Source organism: Aspergillus piperis (assembly GCF_003184755.1).
Source record: "Aspergillus piperis CBS 112811 unplaced genomic scaffold BO85scaffold_19, whole genome shotgun sequence".
Taxonomy (NCBI): domain Eukaryota; kingdom Fungi; phylum Ascomycota; class Eurotiomycetes; order Eurotiales; family Aspergillaceae; genus Aspergillus; species Aspergillus piperis.
In genome coordinates this window covers 498,395-519,622 of record NW_020291609.1, presented here as the reverse complement: position 1 = coordinate 519,622, position 21,228 = coordinate 498,395, and the positions used below count along the sequence as shown (strand labels likewise).

At 47.6% G+C, this 21,228-nt stretch overlaps 7 protein-coding genes and 1 non-coding gene across 8 annotated transcripts; 5 read left to right on the top strand and 3 right to left on the bottom strand.

Moving 5' to 3' along the window:
* Positions 1 to 991: 991 nt before the first annotated feature.
* On the bottom strand, positions 992 to 1,988 carry BO85DRAFT_403927 (uncharacterized protein). The gene has a single exon (XM_025657254.1). The coding sequence runs from the start codon at positions 1,902 to 1,904 to the stop codon at positions 1,113 to 1,115; it is 792 nt and encodes a 263-aa protein (XP_025512422.1). The 5' UTR covers positions 1,905 to 1,988; the 3' UTR covers positions 992 to 1,112.
* Positions 1,989 to 3,345: 1,357 nt separating this feature from the next.
* Positions 3,346 to 3,834, top strand: BO85DRAFT_471217 (uncharacterized protein; the record flags this gene model as incomplete). Its single annotated transcript, XM_025662457.1, has 2 exons — positions 3,346 to 3,676; positions 3,729 to 3,834. 2 exons carry the CDS (start codon positions 3,346 to 3,348, stop codon positions 3,746 to 3,748), a joined length of 351 nt encoding a protein of 116 aa, XP_025512421.1. The 3' UTR covers positions 3,749 to 3,834.
* An 810-nt stretch (positions 3,835 to 4,644) lies between these two features.
* On the top strand, positions 4,645 to 5,570 carry BO85DRAFT_500524 (beta-ketoacyl reductase; the record flags this gene model as incomplete). Its single annotated transcript, XM_025664129.1, has 1 exon — positions 4,645 to 5,570. Exon 1 carries the CDS (start codon positions 4,674 to 4,676, stop codon positions 5,568 to 5,570), a length of 897 nt encoding a protein of 298 aa, XP_025512420.1. The 5' UTR covers positions 4,645 to 4,673.
* An 859-nt stretch (positions 5,571 to 6,429) lies between these two features.
* On the bottom strand, positions 6,430 to 6,501 carry BO85DRAFT_t227. The gene has a single exon. It is a non-coding gene; the product is annotated as a tRNA-Ala (tRNA).
* Positions 6,502 to 8,089: 1,588 nt separating this feature from the next.
* On the top strand, positions 8,090 to 10,379 carry BO85DRAFT_104493 (sugar porter family MFS transporter). The gene is made up of 4 exons (XM_025653803.1): positions 8,090 to 8,682; positions 8,736 to 8,992; positions 9,045 to 9,733; positions 9,798 to 10,379. Exons 1-4 carry the CDS (start codon positions 8,359 to 8,361, stop codon positions 10,223 to 10,225), a joined length of 1,698 nt encoding a protein of 565 aa, XP_025512419.1. The 5' UTR covers positions 8,090 to 8,358; the 3' UTR covers positions 10,226 to 10,379.
* A 580-nt stretch (positions 10,380 to 10,959) lies between these two features.
* BO85DRAFT_471215 (short-chain dehydrogenase) lies at positions 10,960 to 11,995 on the bottom strand (the record flags this gene model as incomplete). The annotated part of the gene is made up of 1 exon (XM_025662456.1): positions 10,960 to 11,995. The coding sequence occupies one exon, from the start codon at positions 11,993 to 11,995 to the stop codon at positions 11,000 to 11,002; it is 996 nt and encodes a 331-aa protein (XP_025512418.1). The 3' UTR covers positions 10,960 to 10,999.
* A 2,662-nt stretch (positions 11,996 to 14,657) lies between these two features.
* Positions 14,658 to 15,801, top strand: BO85DRAFT_480417 (NAD-dependent epimerase/dehydratase family protein; the record flags this gene model as incomplete). The annotated part of the gene is made up of 1 exon (XM_025663006.1): positions 14,658 to 15,801. Exon 1 carries the CDS (start codon positions 14,794 to 14,796, stop codon positions 15,799 to 15,801), a length of 1,008 nt encoding a protein of 335 aa, XP_025512417.1. The 5' UTR covers positions 14,658 to 14,793.
* An 801-nt stretch (positions 15,802 to 16,602) lies between these two features.
* Positions 16,603 to 20,593, top strand: BO85DRAFT_500496 (uncharacterized protein; the record flags this gene model as incomplete). Its single annotated transcript, XM_025664128.1, has 7 exons — positions 16,603 to 16,617; positions 16,865 to 17,047; positions 17,080 to 17,681; positions 18,773 to 18,988; positions 19,130 to 19,611; positions 19,665 to 19,955; positions 20,007 to 20,593. The coding sequence occupies 7 exons, from the start codon at positions 16,603 to 16,605 to the stop codon at positions 20,591 to 20,593; spliced, it is 2,376 nt and encodes a 791-aa protein (XP_025512416.1).
* Between the last annotated feature and the right edge of the window lie 635 nt (positions 20,594 to 21,228).

Here is a 21,228-nt window from a genome sequence, read left to right as displayed (position 1 = left end):
TTGCTTCCTGCAAATGTGACATAGCCTTAGGCATCTGTGTATTTTTTGCCAGGCTGCCTCCGACTTGTTCCGGGGTGTACGCTCATGGCAGCACAAAGATGATAACGGTGCTGCATGGTGGACTGTGCAACTTTCGGGTAGCATTGCTGACACCGAAATGGTGAAATGAGCAGGTAGTGGTAGTGTCATCGGCTTGTTGTGAAAACGGGTTTTATTGTCAACTAAGTCGACGCTACTGACAAGCTTGTCCTCGACGATATTCTGAGAAGCGCTTATGTAACGTTAGGCTGACCTCCAGGAGCAGAGCGTTATACCGCAGGATGTCCAGACGCAGAAATTTCATAATGCGTCCACCGGTTAATGTCCGACAACGAGGAAAGACTGACAAACTGTGACACAGACCATGATAGGTCGCATCCTTATTTTCGTCGATTAGAGTTATTATGTCAGAAGCTTCATCAGCTTTTTCATCAGCTTCAGCTGTTTTGCCCATAATCAGGCAGCGCCCAATTCATAAGGCTCCTCGGGAGTGAGGCGCTAGCATAACTCTGTGCTCGGAGAAGAAGGGTCTGGACTCCTTATTCCACAGTAGCCGGGCACGTCTTGGGGTAATCAGATCAAGTTTGAGGCGTATGTACCATCTAAGCTGACATACCATTTTGCTTGACATATCACCAAATGCATCATGTCCGCACAACATGGTGGAGCTTCCCGTTATATCCTCTCTCACGACAGTCCCAGGGTATCGATACCCCAGCTAGGCAGTTATGCTTGAGATGTTGCGTCCCTACAGCCAGGTCGGGGTGAGATCGCGATGATGGCGTCCCAATCAATGCAGGTGATGTCGGTCGCATTATCCCTCTCAGATAGAAGGCTACTCATTCATTCGTCTATGTGCAACTACCATTCGTATGGAAGCAACTAGTCCGTAATGGTATGACGCTATAGCCTCTTCTGTTCAATATGGACGCACGATTTTTGTCTGATATATCTCGAACCTCAGGGAAACCAGGGATATCAATATGATTTAAACGTTGAAATATGGTCATTGATACATGCTTAATAACAACAGACCCCCTTAGGAGTCAATATATGTGTGACTTATGAGAATCCTAATCATTCTCCTCCTTCCCAGCTGATTCAAATGTGATCCCTCCAAAGGGGTCGAACAAATCTTTATTGTCACGGGAAGCGGAGCAATCCCGCAATGTATACTGGCCGCGTAATAAAGCATCCCGAATACCACGCTGGTGCTGTCGAAATTGCAACGTCCCAGTCTCCATTCCTGCTAAGACGTCGAAGTGAAACTGGCGATGCTCGTATTTCATTTCTTCGGCGAAAGACTTCTGTTTTAAAGCCGGAGCATGCGTGTAGAGATAGGAGATCTGGCAAGCCAGAACAATTAATAGCATCGCATCATTGCTGGGACAGTCGAGCCAGCTATCGATTAGCGCATCCAAGAAACCTGCCAATGGCGGAAATGGCACTTTGAGCGACGGCATGACTTTTAAAGGCACAAATTCCACTCGGGTGTTGGACGTTAGAGGAAACTTCCAGTCTGTCGCGGGAAGGAGAACCGTTCTCGTCTCGCCGTCCGGGGATATTAATCGCTGTTGAGGAAAGTCCAACAAATCCACCTCCGCATTCCCAATGAGATGTGGTGCTTGCACATCGAAATACCACCCAGCCTTAGCAAGAATATTGGCAGCCGCATCGATACCCTCAACGAGGATATAAAGGTCAAAAACAGCAGTAGGAACATCGAAGTGGACAAGAGCATCTTCAAACCATATGGCGTGCGGGACACGATTGTCAATAAGCACTTGGCAAACATTGTATCTTGCATCGCGCCCGCCTTCTCCCGTGCCAACATGATAATTGAGCCTGAACTCCATATCTTTCATGAAGATTGTGAAGACAAAAGACTAAAATTGCTGCTGATTCAAACTAAGACTTGAGGCACTAATAGCTGCTGCTTTGTCGAGCACTTGGAACAGCTATCCAATCATGAACTTTGTGGAATAGGCGCCAGCACAATAGAAGGCTTCGGCCGTAAGTTGATCCGGCCTTGACTGGATCGCCACCCAACCAAGCATAAATCATCTAGTATAGAGCATCACCCCGCTCATTTGTTTAATTCTTACTTACAGTAGCCTAGCCTGGCATCATCGCTTCTCGTTCCTCAACACTTGCACTCCCAAAGGACCACGACTTGCCCTGCTTGCGTCGTTCAATCCCGCATCAGTCCCCTTGGTTGTACCCCGCTCTCTTATTGTTCCCCTTCAGCGCTTAATCGTAGTAACGGTAGCCTGGTATGCGGAAGCTATAAATAGAGCTTTACCATCGTGCTGCTTAAGGGATAACACTGTAATCCGTCTCTGCCGCCGTCGGTCTTCGCGGGCGCTCCAATGTCATCCCTTGATTCCCTCTCATTCACCAACTCCAGCTTCGGGCATCCATTGGCCTCAAGGGACCTTGAATGTTTAGTGCTTTGTCAATGGGTTCTCTTCGGTTTCTCAAGGTTGGGCGCTGTCTAGTTTATGGTTCAAACAACTGGTACTCCTACTCTAGGAGATGGTATCGTAGCATTTTCAGTACAAGTTCTCAATTGAGAGTATTGAAGATCCAGCAATAGATCAAATACTAAATTGAATACATATCAATAGTAGCTTCTCCAGTGCTGGGCGGACCAATTAATCTCATCATGTGAGATGAGTAGCTAGGAGCTGGAGCAGAAGGCACTGTCACAATCACCTTACCTGCAGCCTTGTGTATTTCAGGCAGCAGTGCAAGGTTATGACTAGCACAATTGTCCCAGAAATATCACAGCAGCGACCTCAAATATACTACATGTGTCTTTCTTCATTTTTACTTTTAGTTTGACTAAGCTGCCATCAAGATCCCACAGTGTGTGGTGATCGCATTCCGTCGCTCAACAGCTTTCTATATGGTCTAGGTGGCATCGCTATATTGGAAGGAGCCTAAATAATTGCTTTATTGTTCTTACTGAGATTATATAACCTGTGATTTAGTTAATATCATAGATCAGCTACTGACGGGTCTCACTTCTTCAAGTGAATACCATGATCTCTTCAGATCTTCATTCTCCGGCAGAAATACGCGCTGCTGCACTTGCAGTTGCAAATGCACTCACTCAATATGAAACTTACGCTCTTGTTGGCGGCAGCGAATGTGTGATTCTTGGTTCTACCCGCACAACCCTGGATATAGATTTTGTGGTTCCTCAAGGCAAAACCTCAAACGCAAGACAGTTGTTGCGCGCCTCTCCCGACTTCGAGGTTGAAGCAAGAACGAACCACACAACTTACAAGGCACGAAGACCAGATGCAAATTGAGATTCTCACACCACCGCTCTTGTTCAAGGAGCCCTTCGATCACAACACGGAGGTGATTCTAGTCGAAGGGATTAAGATTTTGAAGCCAGCTTTGCTTCTCAATGCAAAATGTGGCTCAATTACTGGTCGATCTACGGAGGACAAGAGGAAGACTGACTATTTTGATATTAACTTTCTCCTCAAATTCTACGCTCAGAACCCAGAATACCTTCCAAGGGCTGACGAAGTTCCAAGAGTGACAAAGCAGCTCGTTGACGTTCTTGTTCGTCTTTATGGAGGTGAAGATGCATGGGTTCGAGCTGGGTATGACTTGCGGACAGGTAAGTCCTATTAACATTCAATAAAATCTCACAGCTGACGAATAATAATTAGGGCGTTTCAACAGAAACTAAACTAATCCAGCAAGTGATGGGTTTTGCCAATACGTACGAACTGTGGAGGAATCATGCATCGGTTACTATAGGGTGCATTGACAAACCTCATAGATTCTATTGTATGCATCGCGCGTTTGATGTCCAACTCATTGGCTTTTTTTGCACTATTCAAAATAATTTGACCTTATATTATGCCTTTCTGTTCTACATCATAGAAGGCTCAGTTGGGTTCGGTGGAAAAAAAACTTCTTAGAATGCCTGGCTTGCTTTTGAAGATAAATCAATTAGGTTCATAAGCGTGTCTAGTCTTGCAATGTTTCTCGTGTTGTTTCTCAATCGTTATATCAATTTCCTTTTATTTTGGCCTTTTCCAGATAAGTAAAGCAGTCTATTCAGGCATTCTGCAGGTGCTAATGGGACAAAAGTCGCATTTGCCTGATGGCCAGATAAACGTATCGCCGCACCAGCTATTGAACACTGTTAAGTATAAGAATGGATTAACTCTCGTGCAGGCTGCTTCAAGAACCCGTCAAACTACTTAAAAGCGGTCACATACGCCCCATTAGACCCATCAGGACCTTTGATTCAAGTCACATTCTGGACGCATTTCGATACATGCAGCAGGGTGTCCATCTGGGCAAAATTGTCGTGTCAATGCGCAATGCAGCTGGCGAGGTCGCTCTGAGCGAGAACGTGGTGCACCAAAAGGTCACTCAGTTTTATAGCTCTGGTACTTATTTACTTGTTGGTGGCGTGGAAGGCTTGGGTCGCTCTATTTCTACATGGATGGTCGAACGAGGGGCTCGTCACCTCATTTACCTTTCTCGTAGCGCAGGAACGACCGACGCGCACTTGGGGTTTTTCTCAAGAGCTTTCCAGCATGGGGTGTCGCGGAGACTTTGTCCAAGGAACCGTTTCGAACTTGGATGGTGTCACCAAAGCCATGAAACAGGCTCATGGACACCTTAAGGCCATCTTTCAGATGTCTATGGTTCTCCGTGATCAGAGTTTCCCGCGCATTATGAAGAGCGAGTGGGATACTGCTGTTGATCCCAAGGTTAAGGGAACGTGGAACCTTCACCAGGCCTCCAGGTCTATTAACGCAGACCTTGACTTCTTCGTTATGTTCAGCTCCCTGTCTGGTATTTTTGGACAGCCTGGCCAGACTAACTATGCAGGTGCCAAGACCTTCATGGACGCCTTTGCTCAATACCGCTTCAACCTGGGGCTTCCGGCCTGCGCCATTCAGATAGGTGCCGTTGAAGAAGTGGGATATGTAGCAGAGAATGAGGGGGTCATGCAACGGTTTGCCCATACTGGTGGCTCAGAGAGCGCTATCTCCGAGCAGGAGCTTCTTGAAGCCGTGAATTCGACATCGGGGTACTTCTATCTTGGTGTCCGGTCCAACATGTGCTTGAATAATCCAGGCGAACGTTCTCTCTGGAAGGGCGATGTTCGCATGGCAGCCTTTCATAACAATGAAGATTCCAACTCTACAGCAGCTGGGTTCTCCAGCGACGATCTGCAGTCCTTCATCACTAAGGCGAAAGGGGACGCTGATTTACTGGGTCAGTCCGAGTCAGCTCAGTTCCTTGCTCGAGAGATCGGAAGGAAGGTGTGCGATTTCTTGTTGAAGCCAGAGGAAGAGTTGCAGACATCATCCTCTCTGTCGGATCTCGGGTTGGATTCCCTCGTTGCTATTGAGTTGAGACAGTGGTGGAAGTCGGTTTTCGGGTTCGATATCAGTGTGCTCGAAATGATGGGAATGGGGAGTCTAGATGCTCTTGGAGCGCACGCTGCCAAAGGCATGCTGCGCTTATTTCATGGTGTTGAGGAATAAGTCAACCGACGGTTTGAGGATATCTTCTCCGATTCTATGTGTTCGATGAGGTGACTGCATAAAATCACACCACTCAATGTTTCCTGGGCGGAACCTTTCTGGGAGAACATACATAGATATTAGTCTCACTAGTTGACACAATCAACAAACCTAACGCGCATTGTATGCATAGCTTTTTTCCAATTGTAAGATGTTCTCTCGATGATTGCAGGCAGTATTGCAATATACCGACTAGTTTTCATACGATCGACCATATAACTGGTTGTAGGTTACCCCGGCAAACCCTGTTTGATTTTCACGGGAGTTATGTGGGATAAGATATCCAGCTAATTAGTGCGAGTGTCACTCTAGCTACCTACTTACTATCCAAGCGGAGATAATCCCAGAGTAACAGAGGGTATGAGCGAGCTGTCCACGGCAGGATCCATAGGAGCGGGAACTCAGCATGAAAGAATCCGCTGTTGGCAGCACCAGCTATCGTCTATCTTTACTACAAGCAGGTGAGACGTGGTTAGTAGCATCCAGGAAAGCTTATCCTTACTTTGTTAGCGTACCAAAGAGTGTGCTTGATACTTCCATGGACTCGGGTAATTGGTATATTCCCATGGTAAAACGGCGCTCAGGGTTCTGGTACCCCGGTCGGAAGCTTGTCGTTGGAATTGAGAGGACACAACTTCGACTAAGCCCGTCGTTCTATGCCGTAAGAAAGAATACCATCTTAGGGGCGAAGGTGTCAATGGCCGCACAATTCTGTGTGATAAATATAAATAGATAAAAATAAAGAGGTGGACATATCCGACCGGACGGAAGGGCGCGCAACAAGGGTGTGAGTCAATATAGAGGGGAGGGAAAAAAAGGTTGGAGCTGCGGGGAATCGAACCCCGGACCTCTCCCATGCTAAGGGAATATTATACCACTAAACCACAGCCCCGTTCCTTGTTGAAGAGCGGTAAATGTTTTGACTACATAAACCAATTGTCAGAAATTCTCCCCCTCAGAATATGATCTGTATTTCAAAATAACCTCTTATGTTCCTTCCAATGGTCTCTGGCTTGACTTAAAAGTACGTGCACAAAAATACTAGTTATCAGCATAATTTTGTCATCTTGACCTCTTGGAGTTCCCTACTTACTGAGTTGTACCTGTGATCAGTTGATGTTCATTAGACACTTACTACCGAGAACCCGCTTGATTCACCCTTTATATATTGCGGCGGCATTCCATAGCCCCTATAGACCGGATGTTACCTCCGCATGGATTTCGCACTTCATTTATCCCCTCATTGGTCAATCTCTTCACTACGAGATACTATGATCATGCCCTGTTTATATTCTATTAATCCGTTGTTTACATCTCCCGGTGTAGTGTTTTCACTCTCTCACCTGCCCATGCCACTTTACCGTCCGATTCTGTTGCCTCTAGCAGCAGATCCTATTTGCTTTAGGAGTGTGTACTTATATTAGCGATTTTCCGCAGTGCCAGTACACTTAATTCATGCTACAATACAATTTGTGGCTGTTAATCCGTGTTATAAGCAATATACGAGCCTCCCTTTACGGTGACTGCAAACGGAAAGTGCCCGTGTAGGAGCCCGAGTATTGCTACTTCCTACCAATCAGGTGATGTCTCGCCGCGTTTTAAATTCACCAGCTCATTTCAGTCACCAGCTCCTGGCAACCTTCTTGGGGAATAATGGCAGTCCAGATGTCATGATATTAAATCTGTTTATAGGAATAAGAATTGTCAGAGCTAATACTACAGTACCTTGACTTCTGATTTACTTCTGTCGGTCGGATTCCGACCAACCTTCAGCTAAGATGATAGTAGGCGCCACGGCGTGCAGATATTATGGCATCGCGGAGCAATCAACCGCCCTGAGCACAAGCACCCGAGTTGCTGACCCCGTGTCAGTATCCCACTGATGACAATCATCCACCATAAGTACACAGCCGAAGATGACATACAAACCCCTACACCCCCCTCCTAAGATGAGGCGCAAATCATAATCAAACCCGGCGGGGACTCCGGCTGTGAGGTCGCCCTTGCAGTGAACAGTGCAACGCTGTTCAACCCAAATACCGATCATGCCATTCAAAATGCCGCAAGAGGTACGGGTGCATAAAAGCATGTTACCGATGGCTCGTCGGTCAAAGGACATATGACGAGCATCAAAATGAACCGAAACGCGCGGGGAAGGCTTCAGACGTAGGCCAAGACCCCAGATCCCGAGCTTTGGCGGACCGATTTTGAGCCATGGAACCCAGGTGGCATTCACACAGCTGCCATTGGATTGTTGCAAGTCAACCTGTCATATGTGCCGGGGTAGTTTCCCCTCTGAGTGATGACATAAGAATTGACTTTCCCCGGATCCCAACCAGAGATCAGTCTTCCCCATCAAAATGCATGCAGCATGACATATTCGGTATGACCGAATTCCCTGAACCCCAGAGTTACAATCTCGGCCCATGTCAGAACATCAGTGGCTGATGCGGGGTCCCATGGGCCAGAGTTCAGGACCACCACGTGAGCAGTTGAACACTCATGCTGGGGTACCCTTGTCCGAACAAAGTATTGGAGACGAGTTCCTTTTCGCCTGTCAGACAACCAGACAAAGAAGCAAGCGAGTCCAGTCTAATTGATGACATCACGGACCCATCATGCGGAATTGCTGACGATCCTCCCTTGGTCTATATATTTGGAGCTTCATGCCTGACTCTCACAGCTGAGTACTGCAGGGAGTCTGTGCCATTACGGTCTGAAATTTCGACACCTACTTTAGCTGACAAATATGAGATTGCCAAAGGTCAAGATGCCTCGTAAGAGGCCGCAAGACGAGTTCAATGGGGATGTGTTGCAGCAAGAGGCACAAGCCACCGGCCCCAATGGCCAGAAATTTGAAGAGGGGACAGTGGATACACCTATCCCTCTCCTCACGTGGCGCTCTTTCTTAATGGGTATTTTCGTGTCAATGGGTGGTTTTCTTTTTGGCTACGACACTGGCCAAATTTCAGGCTTCTTGGAGATGCCGAACTTTCTCCAAAGGTACGGACAACAGCATGCCGACGGAACATACTATTTCTCCAATGCACGTTCGGGTCTGATCGTCGCGCTGGTAAGACACGCATGGACAGCTTGACCCAAGTTCAATCTTGCTGATAAGCGCAGCTATCAATCGGTACCTTAATCGGCGCTCTTATTGCGGCTCCGATCGCAGATCGCATTGGCCGGAAATGGTCCATCAGCGGTTGGAGTGCCATGGTATGTGTTGGTATCACCATACAAATCTCTTCTCCACTCGGCAAGTGGTACCAGGTCGCCATGGGTCGTTGGGTAGCTGGTCTCGGCGTTGGTGCTCTATCATTGCTTGTTCCCATGTATCAAGCAGAAACTGGCCCCAGGCACATTCGTGGATCACTTGTTAGGTATGCCTACGAACTTGTTGTATTATGATAATATGGAAGCTAACGTCAACAGCACCTATCAGCTTTTCATCACACTTGGAATTTTCGTCGCCAATTGTATCAACTTCGGAACAGAAGCCCGGAATGACACTGGATCCTGGCGTATTCCCATGGGCATCACTTACATTTGGGCCATCATCCTGGGCTTCGGAATTGCACTATTCCCAGAAAGTGCCCGATATGACTACCGTCATGGAAAGGAGGCTAAAGCAGCCCGTACCCTCTCAAAAATGTATGGGATTCCTGAAAATCACCGGATGCTGAAGCTCGAGATCGACGAAATTCGGCAGAAATTCGTGGAGGAAAAGGAACGCGGACAGATAACCTGGTCCCATCTATTCCATGCACCCCGCATGACATATCGCGTCGCAGTTGGAGTCGCCCTTCAAGCACTGCAACAGTTAACTGGTGCGAATTATTTCTTCTACTACGGAACTACGATCTTCCGAGGCGCCGGTATTTCAAATTCCTACGTTACACAAATGATTTTAGGCGGCGTGAATTTTGGAACGACATTCCTAGGTCTGTATTTGATCGAGAATTATGGTCGTCGACGATCCCTGATAACAGGAGCATTGTGGATGTTTGTCTGCTTTATGGTTTTCGCCTCAGTGGGCCACTTCTCCCTCGACCACGAAAACCCCGAACGGACCCACACAGCAGGTGTGGTCATGGTTGTCTTCGCCTGCCTGTTTATTCTTGGTATGTCATCAAGGGCATTTCCCCACTCTAGTCCAGTTAGTCCCAGTTGCTAACCTCTACAAAGGTTTCGCATCTACATGGGGTCCCATGGTGTGGACCATTATCGCAGAGCTGTATCCCTCCGAATTCCGTGCCCGCGCCATGTCGCTCGCCACAGCATCCAACTGGCTCTGGAACTTCCTTCTCGCCTTTTTTACCCCCTTCATCACGAGTGCCATTGACTTCCGGCTCGGCTACGTCTTTGCCGGCTGCCTCTTCCTTGCGGCGGGCCTGGTTTACGTGGCTGTCATTGAAGGCCGTGGCCGTACACTGGAGGAGATCGACACAATGTACGTTATGAAAGTACCGCCCTGGAAGAGCTCCAAATACGTGTTTCCCGACATCGATCCGTACGATCGCCGCGGCTCGACTTCATCCAAAGCAGGGGCTTCTCATATTCCGCAGGTGAGCGGTGGAAACGAGACGTTCAGCCCTCACACAACTGAAGTGTAATTCTTGATTGCCCCGCCTGTTAGGAGATATGCGTGGAGCTCCGAAGCACTTGGAAGCCGGTAGTACACTTCTATGATTGGCTCCATTGGATTTCATGATCACGCTCAGGAAATGATGTCTCTTGTTGTTTATAAGAGTTGCATCATTGTATTACTTGGCTGAGAGACGTTATTCGTATACCATCCCATTTTGTTATGTGTTATGATGCGACGTTATGTACGTATGAGTGATGAACTACTGCTATGGCTTTGTATAATCAATTCAGATTCAATCAACTTTGTGCCACGCAGAACATATCCAAAAACAATCTAAAAATCGCACACTGAAGAAGTAAAGACCCAAAATCGTGATGTTTGATGCATACTCCATGATTCATAGAATCCCAGCGTCTGCTCCACCTGCACAAATTCCGGCCTATCCGCGCTGTACTCAATGATGAGAGCCACTTTGTGCTTGTTCAGGTTATGCACTAGCACATAGCCATGTGGGAATAGAGACGTTAGCCTCAAGAACGGCTGCTTTTAACCATGCGTAGCTTGCTGTATTATGCGATCACGATTGACATGTTCATATCCTATATTATCTCTCGTGCTCTAACCTTTTCGATGAACTAGCGTACAGTTTTGCATTATGATAACGGTACGTTGACTGGTCTAGTAATGGCGAATAATAAAGTCATGCTTCCATTCTTATCCCAAAGACTGACTAGCTATATACAGAAATATTATATCATGCCTCTCGTTCCACAGGAAGGAGTGTAAACTACTGATAAACTTACTCATCCTTCAGGCCGACCAACTCCAAGCTCAACTTCCAGAACTTCCTCTCTCCGTCCACATCATACGCCCAAGAAGCATACCCAGGACCCCAGAGGCCATTACTCGGGTCATATGGCTCAGAAATCTGACAGTCCTCCAAGTACTTCCCTCCCTGGCCCTCAAGTTCCTTGGAGACAGCCGCCAGCACAGTCGTGGCAGCACCCTGTTGCGGACTCTTGAAAATCTTCATCAGTGTTTCATCTTGACTCCAAGCTGTCTGCTGCTCTTGCGAAGTATGGCGCTGGAGATCCGTATCGATGCCACCCGGATGCACACTAAAAGCGTGAAGACCCTGAGCACCATATCGTCTCTCAATCTCATTAGCGGCCCAAATCCCCGCTGTCTTGCTCTGGCCGTATGATTTCCATGGCTCGTATTCGCCCTCGAGGTTGATATTGTCGAGGTGGACGCTTGACATTCTGTGAGCGACGGAGGAGAGAATCACAACGCGGGAGTTGAATTCGGGCGTTGAGGAAGCCAGAAGGGTAGGTTTCAGAAGGTTAAAGAGAAGGAAGTGCGCCAGGTGATTGCTGCCGATTTGAGTCTCGAAGCCGTCTGCTGTTCGGCCTTCCGGGCACGCCATGACGCCGGCATTCTCGATGAGGATGTTGAGTTTCTTGCTCTTAGACTTGAAGTCTTCTGCACAGGCGCGTACGGAGTCGAGGGAGTTTAGTTCCAAGTGAAGAAAGCGGACTCGAGGGCTTTGGGCTAGGTCGCCGAGGTTTGTCTCCGCCTTTTTGATATCGCGCACGGTTAGGTAAAGGGTTGCACCGGTGGTGTGGAGTGCGCGCGCGGTCTCGACACCTAGTCCGGAGGAGCAGCCGGTGATTAGGATGGATTTGTCGGAGAGCTTATCTTCGAGGTTTTGGTCTTTGATGATTTGGAGGGCGGTTGGTCGGGCGTCACCGGGTCCTTGAGGGTATTGGTGGGCTGCAGCGTATTTGGAAGACATGATTATGGTGTTGGATTGGGAATTGATAAGTGGAGTTGATCGTGTATGTTGTTAAGCTGATGATAGATAGGCGGGGATGAATACCGCGCAGTATTTGTAGGTTCTCCTGCTCGGCGATATGGCAAATTCATCATGGATGACATCAACCAGTGGATCAAAGACTCTCACTAAGTCCGACCAAGTCCCGGATGGGGCATCAATTGTGGGATCATCATAGCCTGCCACAGTCGAAGCACCCTGATGACATTCATACTCAACCCCTAGCTGTTTGCATAGCGATGTGCTGCCGCCTTGCACAATGGCATTAAAGCTTCAAGTGCTTTCTGGAATATGGTGCTGACACCAGGCTTATGCATCAATGTCCGAAGAAACCAGTCCATCCTCTTGCTGACAGGGTTAAACTTTCAAGAGACTTTGGGGCATCACCTATGAATTAGTTACTATCGAACTTGGGGGAAAATTGTCATTTAGCCAAGCTGTCAAGTGGGTCCAGGGGGCATGTCAGCTTGTGCGCGATCCGATGTGATTATCCTGGGGATGTCGGACATAACGGTGTTAAGGCACGGATCGGACCGTGGTTCATCGTCAGCTCGCTAAGTTATGCCTCAATAATTCAGTATTCATGGAAATACCTCAGTGCAACTTTAATTGCGTATTAAACTTCGGAAATCTGTAATGATGTAACCGCTCAATTCCGAAAGTGTGCCATTAAGGGTGCGCAACGGTCTAGCCGAGATAGGATTATTTCAGTCGGGGTTGAAGCGGGGACACTGTAGGCAGACGATTACCCGAGGATGCCAGTAAGCATTAGCAGCTTGAAAGAAGAGTAGAACATAATCTGTTAGCCATTAATAATAAGTACATACGACCACAGGGTGTGGAAAATAGGGCTTCCCGTCCGCTCAGCCGTACTCAAGCCACACGCCGGGAGGTTAGTAGTTGGGTGGGTGACCACCAGCGAATCCCTTCTGTTGTATGTATTTTTGCTTTTATGTCCTACTGATTCTCTCATATTTCTTCTACTTACCATGTGAATTTCCCGTTGATTCCTATATCTAGATTACTTGTGGGCACCTTCTTTGGAAGGATACGGAAATTTTTGCTCTGAGCAATACCAATCAAACTGTTTCCGCCGTGGACCCTCGTCGAATAATCAGGACAAGCGCGTCTCTACCTTGCAAAGCAAACGAATGTCAAGCTCTCTGGACCCGTGAGATCGAGAATATGGATGTGGATGCGTTTGTCCATACTCATCCCGAAAACCAATCCAGTCGCACTATGATCGACGCAAATCAGTACCTTATCTCCCGCATCTTCCACGAAATAGCCTTGGACTGCCCCTGCGGAAAGAACGATCTAATGAATCTCGCACCGGCAGTACTCAGGCTTATGTCTTCAAAGAGTAATAGGGGACAGCCAACGATGTCTTTCTCCTTAGGCGAAGAGCGTAGTCCAAAAGCGGTTGCAGTCTGCCACGTTTTTTGTCAATTAGACCGGGATTCTCATTGAGTTTGGCCCGAACATGTTGCACCAGGCGCTACTGAATGGCGAGAGCTAGCAAAATGCAGTTGTTCCATTTCGTAATTATCTGTAGAGATCCGCTCGCCAGTGGGGCTCGGCATGAGGGTACTCTATCTATTTAAATCAATATTTCTTGCGGTATCCATTTACATGATTCTACAATGCGTACTCGGAATACCAAAACAATTGTCAAATATTTTACCCTATTAGCAAACTGCAATGCTAAAGATTTAGTAAGATAGCTCTTGAATTGATAAAATGTATCAATTTCCTCTGATTATCATTATTCATGCTGCATATAAAAAAGGAAGAAATACAAGAAAACCGCCAAAATTGCCTAGCAAATCTTTGATTTTACTAATAAGGTTTAAACTTGTCTTACATACTGGTAGAAACTGAACTTTATCTCTTTCGGTTAGCTAATATAATCTGAAGTGTCACAAGATATACATAGCACCTAAAAAAGTCAAGTCTCTGAAATAATATTGATCAACACAGAATCTTATATAGGCCAAAAGCTATAGGTTCGCTGCCGCCATTTATACTGCCATAACAAGAATATAGAACACCGCAGTCTGTCTAATACTGATTATGATTTATCATAGAGCCCCTATCCAACTGTTTTTCTAGGAAGAGATGCTAGGCACGTGAAAACAATAATATCAATAACACATTAGTGGCTAAGTCGGATGGCGTTGAAGGGAGTATCATATATCCTGCCGTCGCCAAATCTTTGTCTCTTTCATTGATTTCTTATAGGCCACTCGATACTGAGAGTTTTGAACTGTGATGTATTGATATGACCATAGTATTCTACTGCTACACATCGGTCCCGGTCTGAAAGTCCTGTCATCAGATCTTCGTTTAGAGCAAGGGAGACGTAGCTGTAGGAATTGAAAGATGTTTACAGTATATGTTGGTAGCTCCCTAGAGAACAGAAACGACGTCCAAAATGCGAAGCTCTTTCACGTGGATTCCCGATGCCAAGGGGTCTTACTAAATAGCCCGTGCGAAAGTCTAACGACAGCCTATCAACGATCGGGACATGCCGACACAGAGCTTTCGAATGACTCACATGTTTTATTGTCTTAAAAGACACCCGCATATAAACAAGGTTTGATAGAACTAATCTCGGGCGATTCGGGCCTCAAAACAGATCCTTCTCTGGAAATACTAAGCATCCCTACGAAGTATTTTGAGCCCCCATCTGGCGTAAGCCACCCGCCCACGGAAACTGTATCATTCCAGAATATTTGTTAGGTACCGGCACTTGCGAGATGTCCTCAGAGTACGACGTTCTCGTCACTGGCTCAGCTGGTCATCTGGGCACGGCTCTAATGCTTTGCCTGCCTTCGATGGGCTACAAACCTCTGGGGATCGATATCCTCTCCTCTTCAACCACGACAGTCGTGGGGTCAGTCTGCGATCGCACTTTCATTGCATCCATATTCCGCGAAAACCCCATCAAGCATGTGCTCCATACGGCGACATTGCATAAGCCGCACATATGCAGCCATACCAAGGAGGAATTCATTTCAACCAACGTTGTGGGCACTCTGACCCTTCTTGAAGAATCTTCCAAGTTCAAGGACAGGATTGAGAGTTTCGTTTTCTTTAGTACAACCAGCGCCTTTGGTACGGCTCTAAATCCGAAGCCCGGCTTCCCCGCCGCTTGGATCGATGAGTCTGTCGTACCCCAGCCAAAGAATATCTATGGCGTAACAAAAGTCGCAGCCGAGGATATGTGCGCGCTGGTACAAAAGGAAAGCGGAATGCCCGTTCTAGTTTTGCGAACAAGTCGCTTTTTTCCAGAGGAAGACGATGATGAAGACCGTCGTACGGCCATGAGTGATGAGAACTTGAAGGTTCTGGAACTAGCCTACCGCAGATGCGACATTGAAGATATTGTCAGTGCATCAATCTGCTCAATGAAAAAGGCCAAGGATATCCGATGGGGAAAGTATATCATAAGCGCTCCACCGCCTTTCAATAATGATGAAAGCACGCTCGATGCGTTAAATCGAAATCCTGCTGAGGTGGTTGCGAAAGCCTTCCCGGAAGTCGACGCTATTTTCAAGCAGAAAGGGTGGAAGCATCTTGCGAGGATCGATCGGGTGTATGATTCCAGCAAGTCTGTGAGAGAGCTAGGGTGGCATCCGGAATATACCTTTGGAAAAACGTTGGAGAGGTTGGCGCGTGGCGAGCAGTGGAGGAGTGATCTAACTGCTAAGGTGGGTAAGAAAGGATATCACGCCGTGAGCACCGGAGTGTATACCAAGAGATGATAAAAGTCAAAATACAAGATTTATGCGGTAATTTTGCTAGTGGCTCATGCTTTATCAGAGCACGTAGAAGTTATATGCAGTAAGACTGCTTGATTGAGGGTAGTAGTTCCTGAAGGACGTCAGATAGACAGCGGGCCACTTTATTCACCATGCTTGTGGGGAAATAGCGGACTGGCTGAACCACCCAGGTCCTGCAGACTTGTTCAATAAACAGCTCAAATCACTCTAGATACATGGCATAGACACCGGGCAGCGATATTAGTTGGGGTTACCACAGAGGAAGAGGCAGGTATCCATGCTTATCAGCACACAAGGCGGCAAAACGCCATGCGACGTCATCGTATGCAAAAATATTGACAGCAAGCGTGAAAGCCAAAACCAAACAGACAGGCAACTATAAAAAGCTTCATCAATCACTGGCGAATTCGGCGAAGAGGGAAGCATAGCTGACATACTATTCGGCGAAAGGCTGATTATCGGATCACCCGGAATCCTTCGAAGGGAACAGTGCGCAGACTGACAGAAGCAGGACAAAATTCATGTACATATTGACTCTCAGATATAGATACAGAGTAAGCTGATCATATGTAAGGCAGTTAGCGCTAAGCTACGATCGGCAATAAATTTCGCAGAAATAAGCAGTGGCACCGAATGAGGTTATTTTAGGCGTCCCGCTTACCGAGACATTCTTCGTAAGCTCTTGATGAACAAACTTCGGACAAGCTTTCTAATGCTTCCATTGTGATTATTATTGGGGTTGTCGAATAGCTTGAAATTGGCTAATCGTGCTCAGATAACGACATGGCTGATACCCAAGTCACTCGTTGGGCTATATAAACCTGCGCGGCATAATGACAGTCTAACATAACAGAGCAGCATATTTCGCAAGTACATTACATAGTATATACTTTTGCTAACAATTAGTCCTAACGCAACTATATGACCTGTACCAATGAAAGCGTAAGAACATGTCTCATTCGTGTGGTCAAGTCCATTTGCTGAACAGTGATCTTGTAGAATCAAATTCCAGACATCAGCCCTAATACACCTACTCGGAAACGAGGCTGTGATAACATATCATCTTCTAAAATCCAACCTCGGAGCAGGAGTTCTTCTATACTTATCAGCCGCTTGCATTCGGCTACTACCACCGCCAAAACTTTCAGTATTCACTGTGTTCGCCAAGATCTTTTGTATCTCAGTGAGCCACCAATACTGCTGGGACATCGTTAACCAGCTTACCTCGGTTGATGAAGACCGAATCAACAAGCCTAAAAGGCCCATCCAGCCGGCCGTCTCACTGTAATAGGAGCCAAATGGAGATGGTTTATCAGTTGGACTATCTCTCCTGCTATCTGCTACACCCTTCTTGGCGGCGAAGCTTTGGTGATGTTCCTCTTGTCTGAAGCCTTGATCTACATGTGCTACGTGTGGCCCAGATTTGATCACTGGGCATCCCGTAACACTTTCCCAGCCCTTTGGACGTTTCTTTCATTTCGTCTTTTGAACAGTGTTGTCTGCAAAACCTACCCACAACTATCAGCACAGCCAAAGGTGGACGTGATTCTTTCACTATGGGTTCTTGGAACTATCCATATCCAGGAGTTTCATGATATGGATGGCGATCGGAAGATCAAGCGCAAAACACTCCCTGTGCTTTGTTCAAGTGCTTCTTCTATGAAGATGCTGAGGAGCATCACGGCTGGCCTGATTGCTGCTAGCGGGTTGGTTGTGGTCCTGTGGGGATGGATACAGTGCCTTGGGCCTTTCGACTTGCATAGTGTTGGCTTGGTGCTTACAGGAATGTTCCATCTTCTTGGTGCGTTTGTTGTTGGTGTTCGTTGTGTTTTTGCGACGTCGGTGGGTATGGATGAGAGAACGTATAAAGTGTACTATATCTTGACAGCGTACTGGCTTGTGTACTTCTTATCGCTGGTCAATAAGTCAAACACCATGAGTGAAGTGGCAGGAAACAAGTAATGGGAGAAGGAAAACAGCTGATATAGATAGAATATTTTGAGTGGTGTCCGGACCGATTTCCTTTTTGTAATAAACGAGCATTTGCCCCATCTTTGATAATGATCTGAGTGCTAACCAGTTGCAAAATCCGCGCGATATGTGGGATGAGAGGATGGGAGGGTGGAAGGGTATATGAAGGGCTATACTTTGGATGAGAATCCCAAGCTGGTTCAAGGCATTAATGGGAATATGGTTTTTTCAAGAGACATTTCACCTCCCATGTCACTCCATTGTATGGGGATAGGATGAGCAGTTAGTTCCGGGGGAAGTAGATCCTTCAGGCCAGTTTGAATGCACTATCAAGATTTGCAGAACACAACCTCCAAGTATCGACTTAAGGCCAGGTACATACGCAGTTGGATGACCGCCAGCCCTGCCCTACCCAATCATGCTGTTAGTCGGGAGTGATAACGCGGGAAACAAAAGCACTCCTTTATTTGAAAGTTTTCTACCTTCCTACATCCGCTTCTAATGAAAATCTCGGTCTGTTCTGACCCTCGCCTATTATCTCAAAAATCATCGAATACTGGTGTTTAGGGTGGCTTCTCCTTCCCCGCATTGTAGCTTTCTAGCGACGGATAGAACAAACTGGCCTCTCTGGGAGAAACAGCAACTAGACTAGCGGGTTGACTGCCGGCCATGTAGCCGAGGATATAGAGTTGCGCTACTGCCCCCCGCATGCGGATCCCAACCTTTATCAGTGGCCACGACTCCCGAGTGCACTGATATCGTATCCATGCGCCATCCAATCGTCGGCCTTTTCCGCTTATCGAACCCCTCTCCGTCGGCTTTGCGCTGATAACTCCTTCGACCTACTCCTCTCCGTCGCTTCTGTTCTCTCCTCCAAGATGCTTCGGTATCATGGCTGCTCCTGGTCGCGTATGCGCTCGGTGCGCAGTGATTGTAAGTCTTGACCTCTCCGAGAATTGATCACCATGCTGACTTCCGATAGAAACAACGCTGTGATGGCGCATCGCCCTGCTCTCGTTGCGCACGTATGCTTTGCCCTTCTAGTTTCTTTGGTGCTAATATATGCTGACCAACTAGGTCTGGGCCACATCTGCGAGCCTCAAAAGCCCGGAAGACCTGCATCTGAAGTCCCGTCGCTAGCTTATCGCCGACCTAGGGCTTCCCGATCGCGCGGTGGATGTACCTCATGCAAGGCGCGGTAAAGGATACCCATGAGATCCTCGACAATCACTACATTGCAGTAGCTGACAGACAATAGCAAGAAGAAGTGTGATGAAAGCCGACCTCGATGTAGCGACTGTTGTCGTTTAAACTTACCATGCCACTGGAACAATCCAAGGGAGAAGTCTTCGTCACCAGCCCTCGCCTCTCCGCAGCCGTCGCCTACGTCTCCCTCTTCCGAATCTGCTCACGAACCCAACTTATCTTCCGTTTCGGATCCAGTCTCAGAGATCGATCCGATCTCCCCTTCCGAGAATCTGTTATCATCCGTCAGCGGTGATCTGCTATCTCCATTTTCGCCCCTCTGGATTGATGTGGAGATGATCCTCGGACCCATTCAGTCTCCAGATGGCGCATTCAATCCCCATCTCCACAATGACGACGATCGTAGTCTATTCAATCACTATGTACACATCGTGTCACGAGCACTATCACGTTCCACAACTACTGAGTCCACGACCAACCCATTTCTAGCAACTCTGCTACCCATGGCCGCCGCATCGGAGACGCTAACTAGCGTCATACTGGGCCTTAGCGGCTGCCACTGGCGGCGCATCTATCCCCAAATTTGGGACCGTGCCCTAGCGCGTCAAGGAAAAGGTACATGCTCGACAAATCTCTATAAAATCATAAAAGTCTACTAACCATAACAGCCTTAGCACAAGTGAGCAACTTACTCCGTCGACCGAACCAAAACAGCCAATCATTCCTCGAGGCCTGCGCCACCATTCTCCTGCTCTGCCTCACAGAGCTATTCGAAGGCACCTCTCGCGTCTGGAAATGGCATCTCAAAGCGGCAGGGAACCTTCTTAGCACTGCAGCAGCTGCCACCGATCTGCACCGCCTGTCATCAACCCCAGAAGGAAGCTTCTGTCTCCAACTCTTCCACTATCTCGACGCCATGTCCACCATATCCCGCTGCAAACCGCCATTATTACGCGCAGGCGAGCGACTCACTGATCTCACCTCATCAACATCCTCGTCTTCCCTCCCAGTACCCCTCGGAGATAACTCCATCTCCGGAATCCCCCCACCCCTACTAGAATACCTCGGCCGGGTCAACCTCCTCGCCGCCCACCGCAGCCGACGCGTCGACGACCTCTCCGAGATCGGATTCCGAACAGCCGCTGCGCACGTACGCGCACAGCTCGATACCTGGCGAGTGGATTACGATGCGACGAGCACTGCTCTGGTAAACAGCGACGCGAACAGAGCAACAACAGCCTTCGAATGGGCGATCCGATTACGACTACATCAGATTGTGGACGGATATGATCCACGCCATGCAGACGTGGAGAATGCTCTCTCTCACATTTTGACAGCCGTGCTGGCGATTCCTTATGGTAGTCCCGTCGAAGGTAGTCTGCTGTTTCCATTGGTCATTGCTGGCGCTAGTTGTAGGGATAGTATGGAGAGAAGAATGGTTGTTAAGGAGCGGTTGATGGTGATGGAAAGTACGTTGGGGTTTGGACATATTTCGCATGCGAGACGGTTGCTGGAGACGGTGTGGGCTGATGAAGGCGGGGATGGGAATTGGGCGAGGATAAGGTATAGTTCGTTTCCTGGGGTGGTGTTTGTCTAGTAGGCTTATAGTATGTACTGTTTCTGTGGCGTAGCGTAGCGTGTATGTAGTCGTTGAATTTTGCATTGCCAAGTACTAGTGTAGTTTCAGTCTGTCGGCAATTGGTTCTTGTTGTTTCAGTCGAGCCTGTTAGGAATTATTTCTCCAGGCAAGTGTGTGTTGCCGTGATGTAGTTCTCGACGACTGGGCAACAAGTAGTCATAAAAACAATAGCGAAAGTCCAAACTTTTGCCATAATCATTCAATAAGAAGCATGAATGTAACTGTTCATCATCAGCATACACATTAAGCATTACAATATCTATTTGGCCCAATTTCGTGGATATCAAGTCATTCATAACATCTTTCACTCCAACCGAAGCTACCCCCATTAATGAACCAACCTAATACAAAGGCGGCATATCATCCCACTCCCTGCGTCCATTCGCGGACTCCTGCCGCTTGTAACTCGCAAATCAATTCTCAAATGCCTGTCGGTTATACAACCTCGTCGGAGCCTCCCCCTCACCAAAGTAATCCAGGATCATATCACAATACATACAAATCACCTCATAATGCTCCAGGGTGAGATCTTTCTTATCCTTACGCGCCACAATCACAGTTCCGCCCAAAACATCTGCTTAACACCCTTTCCA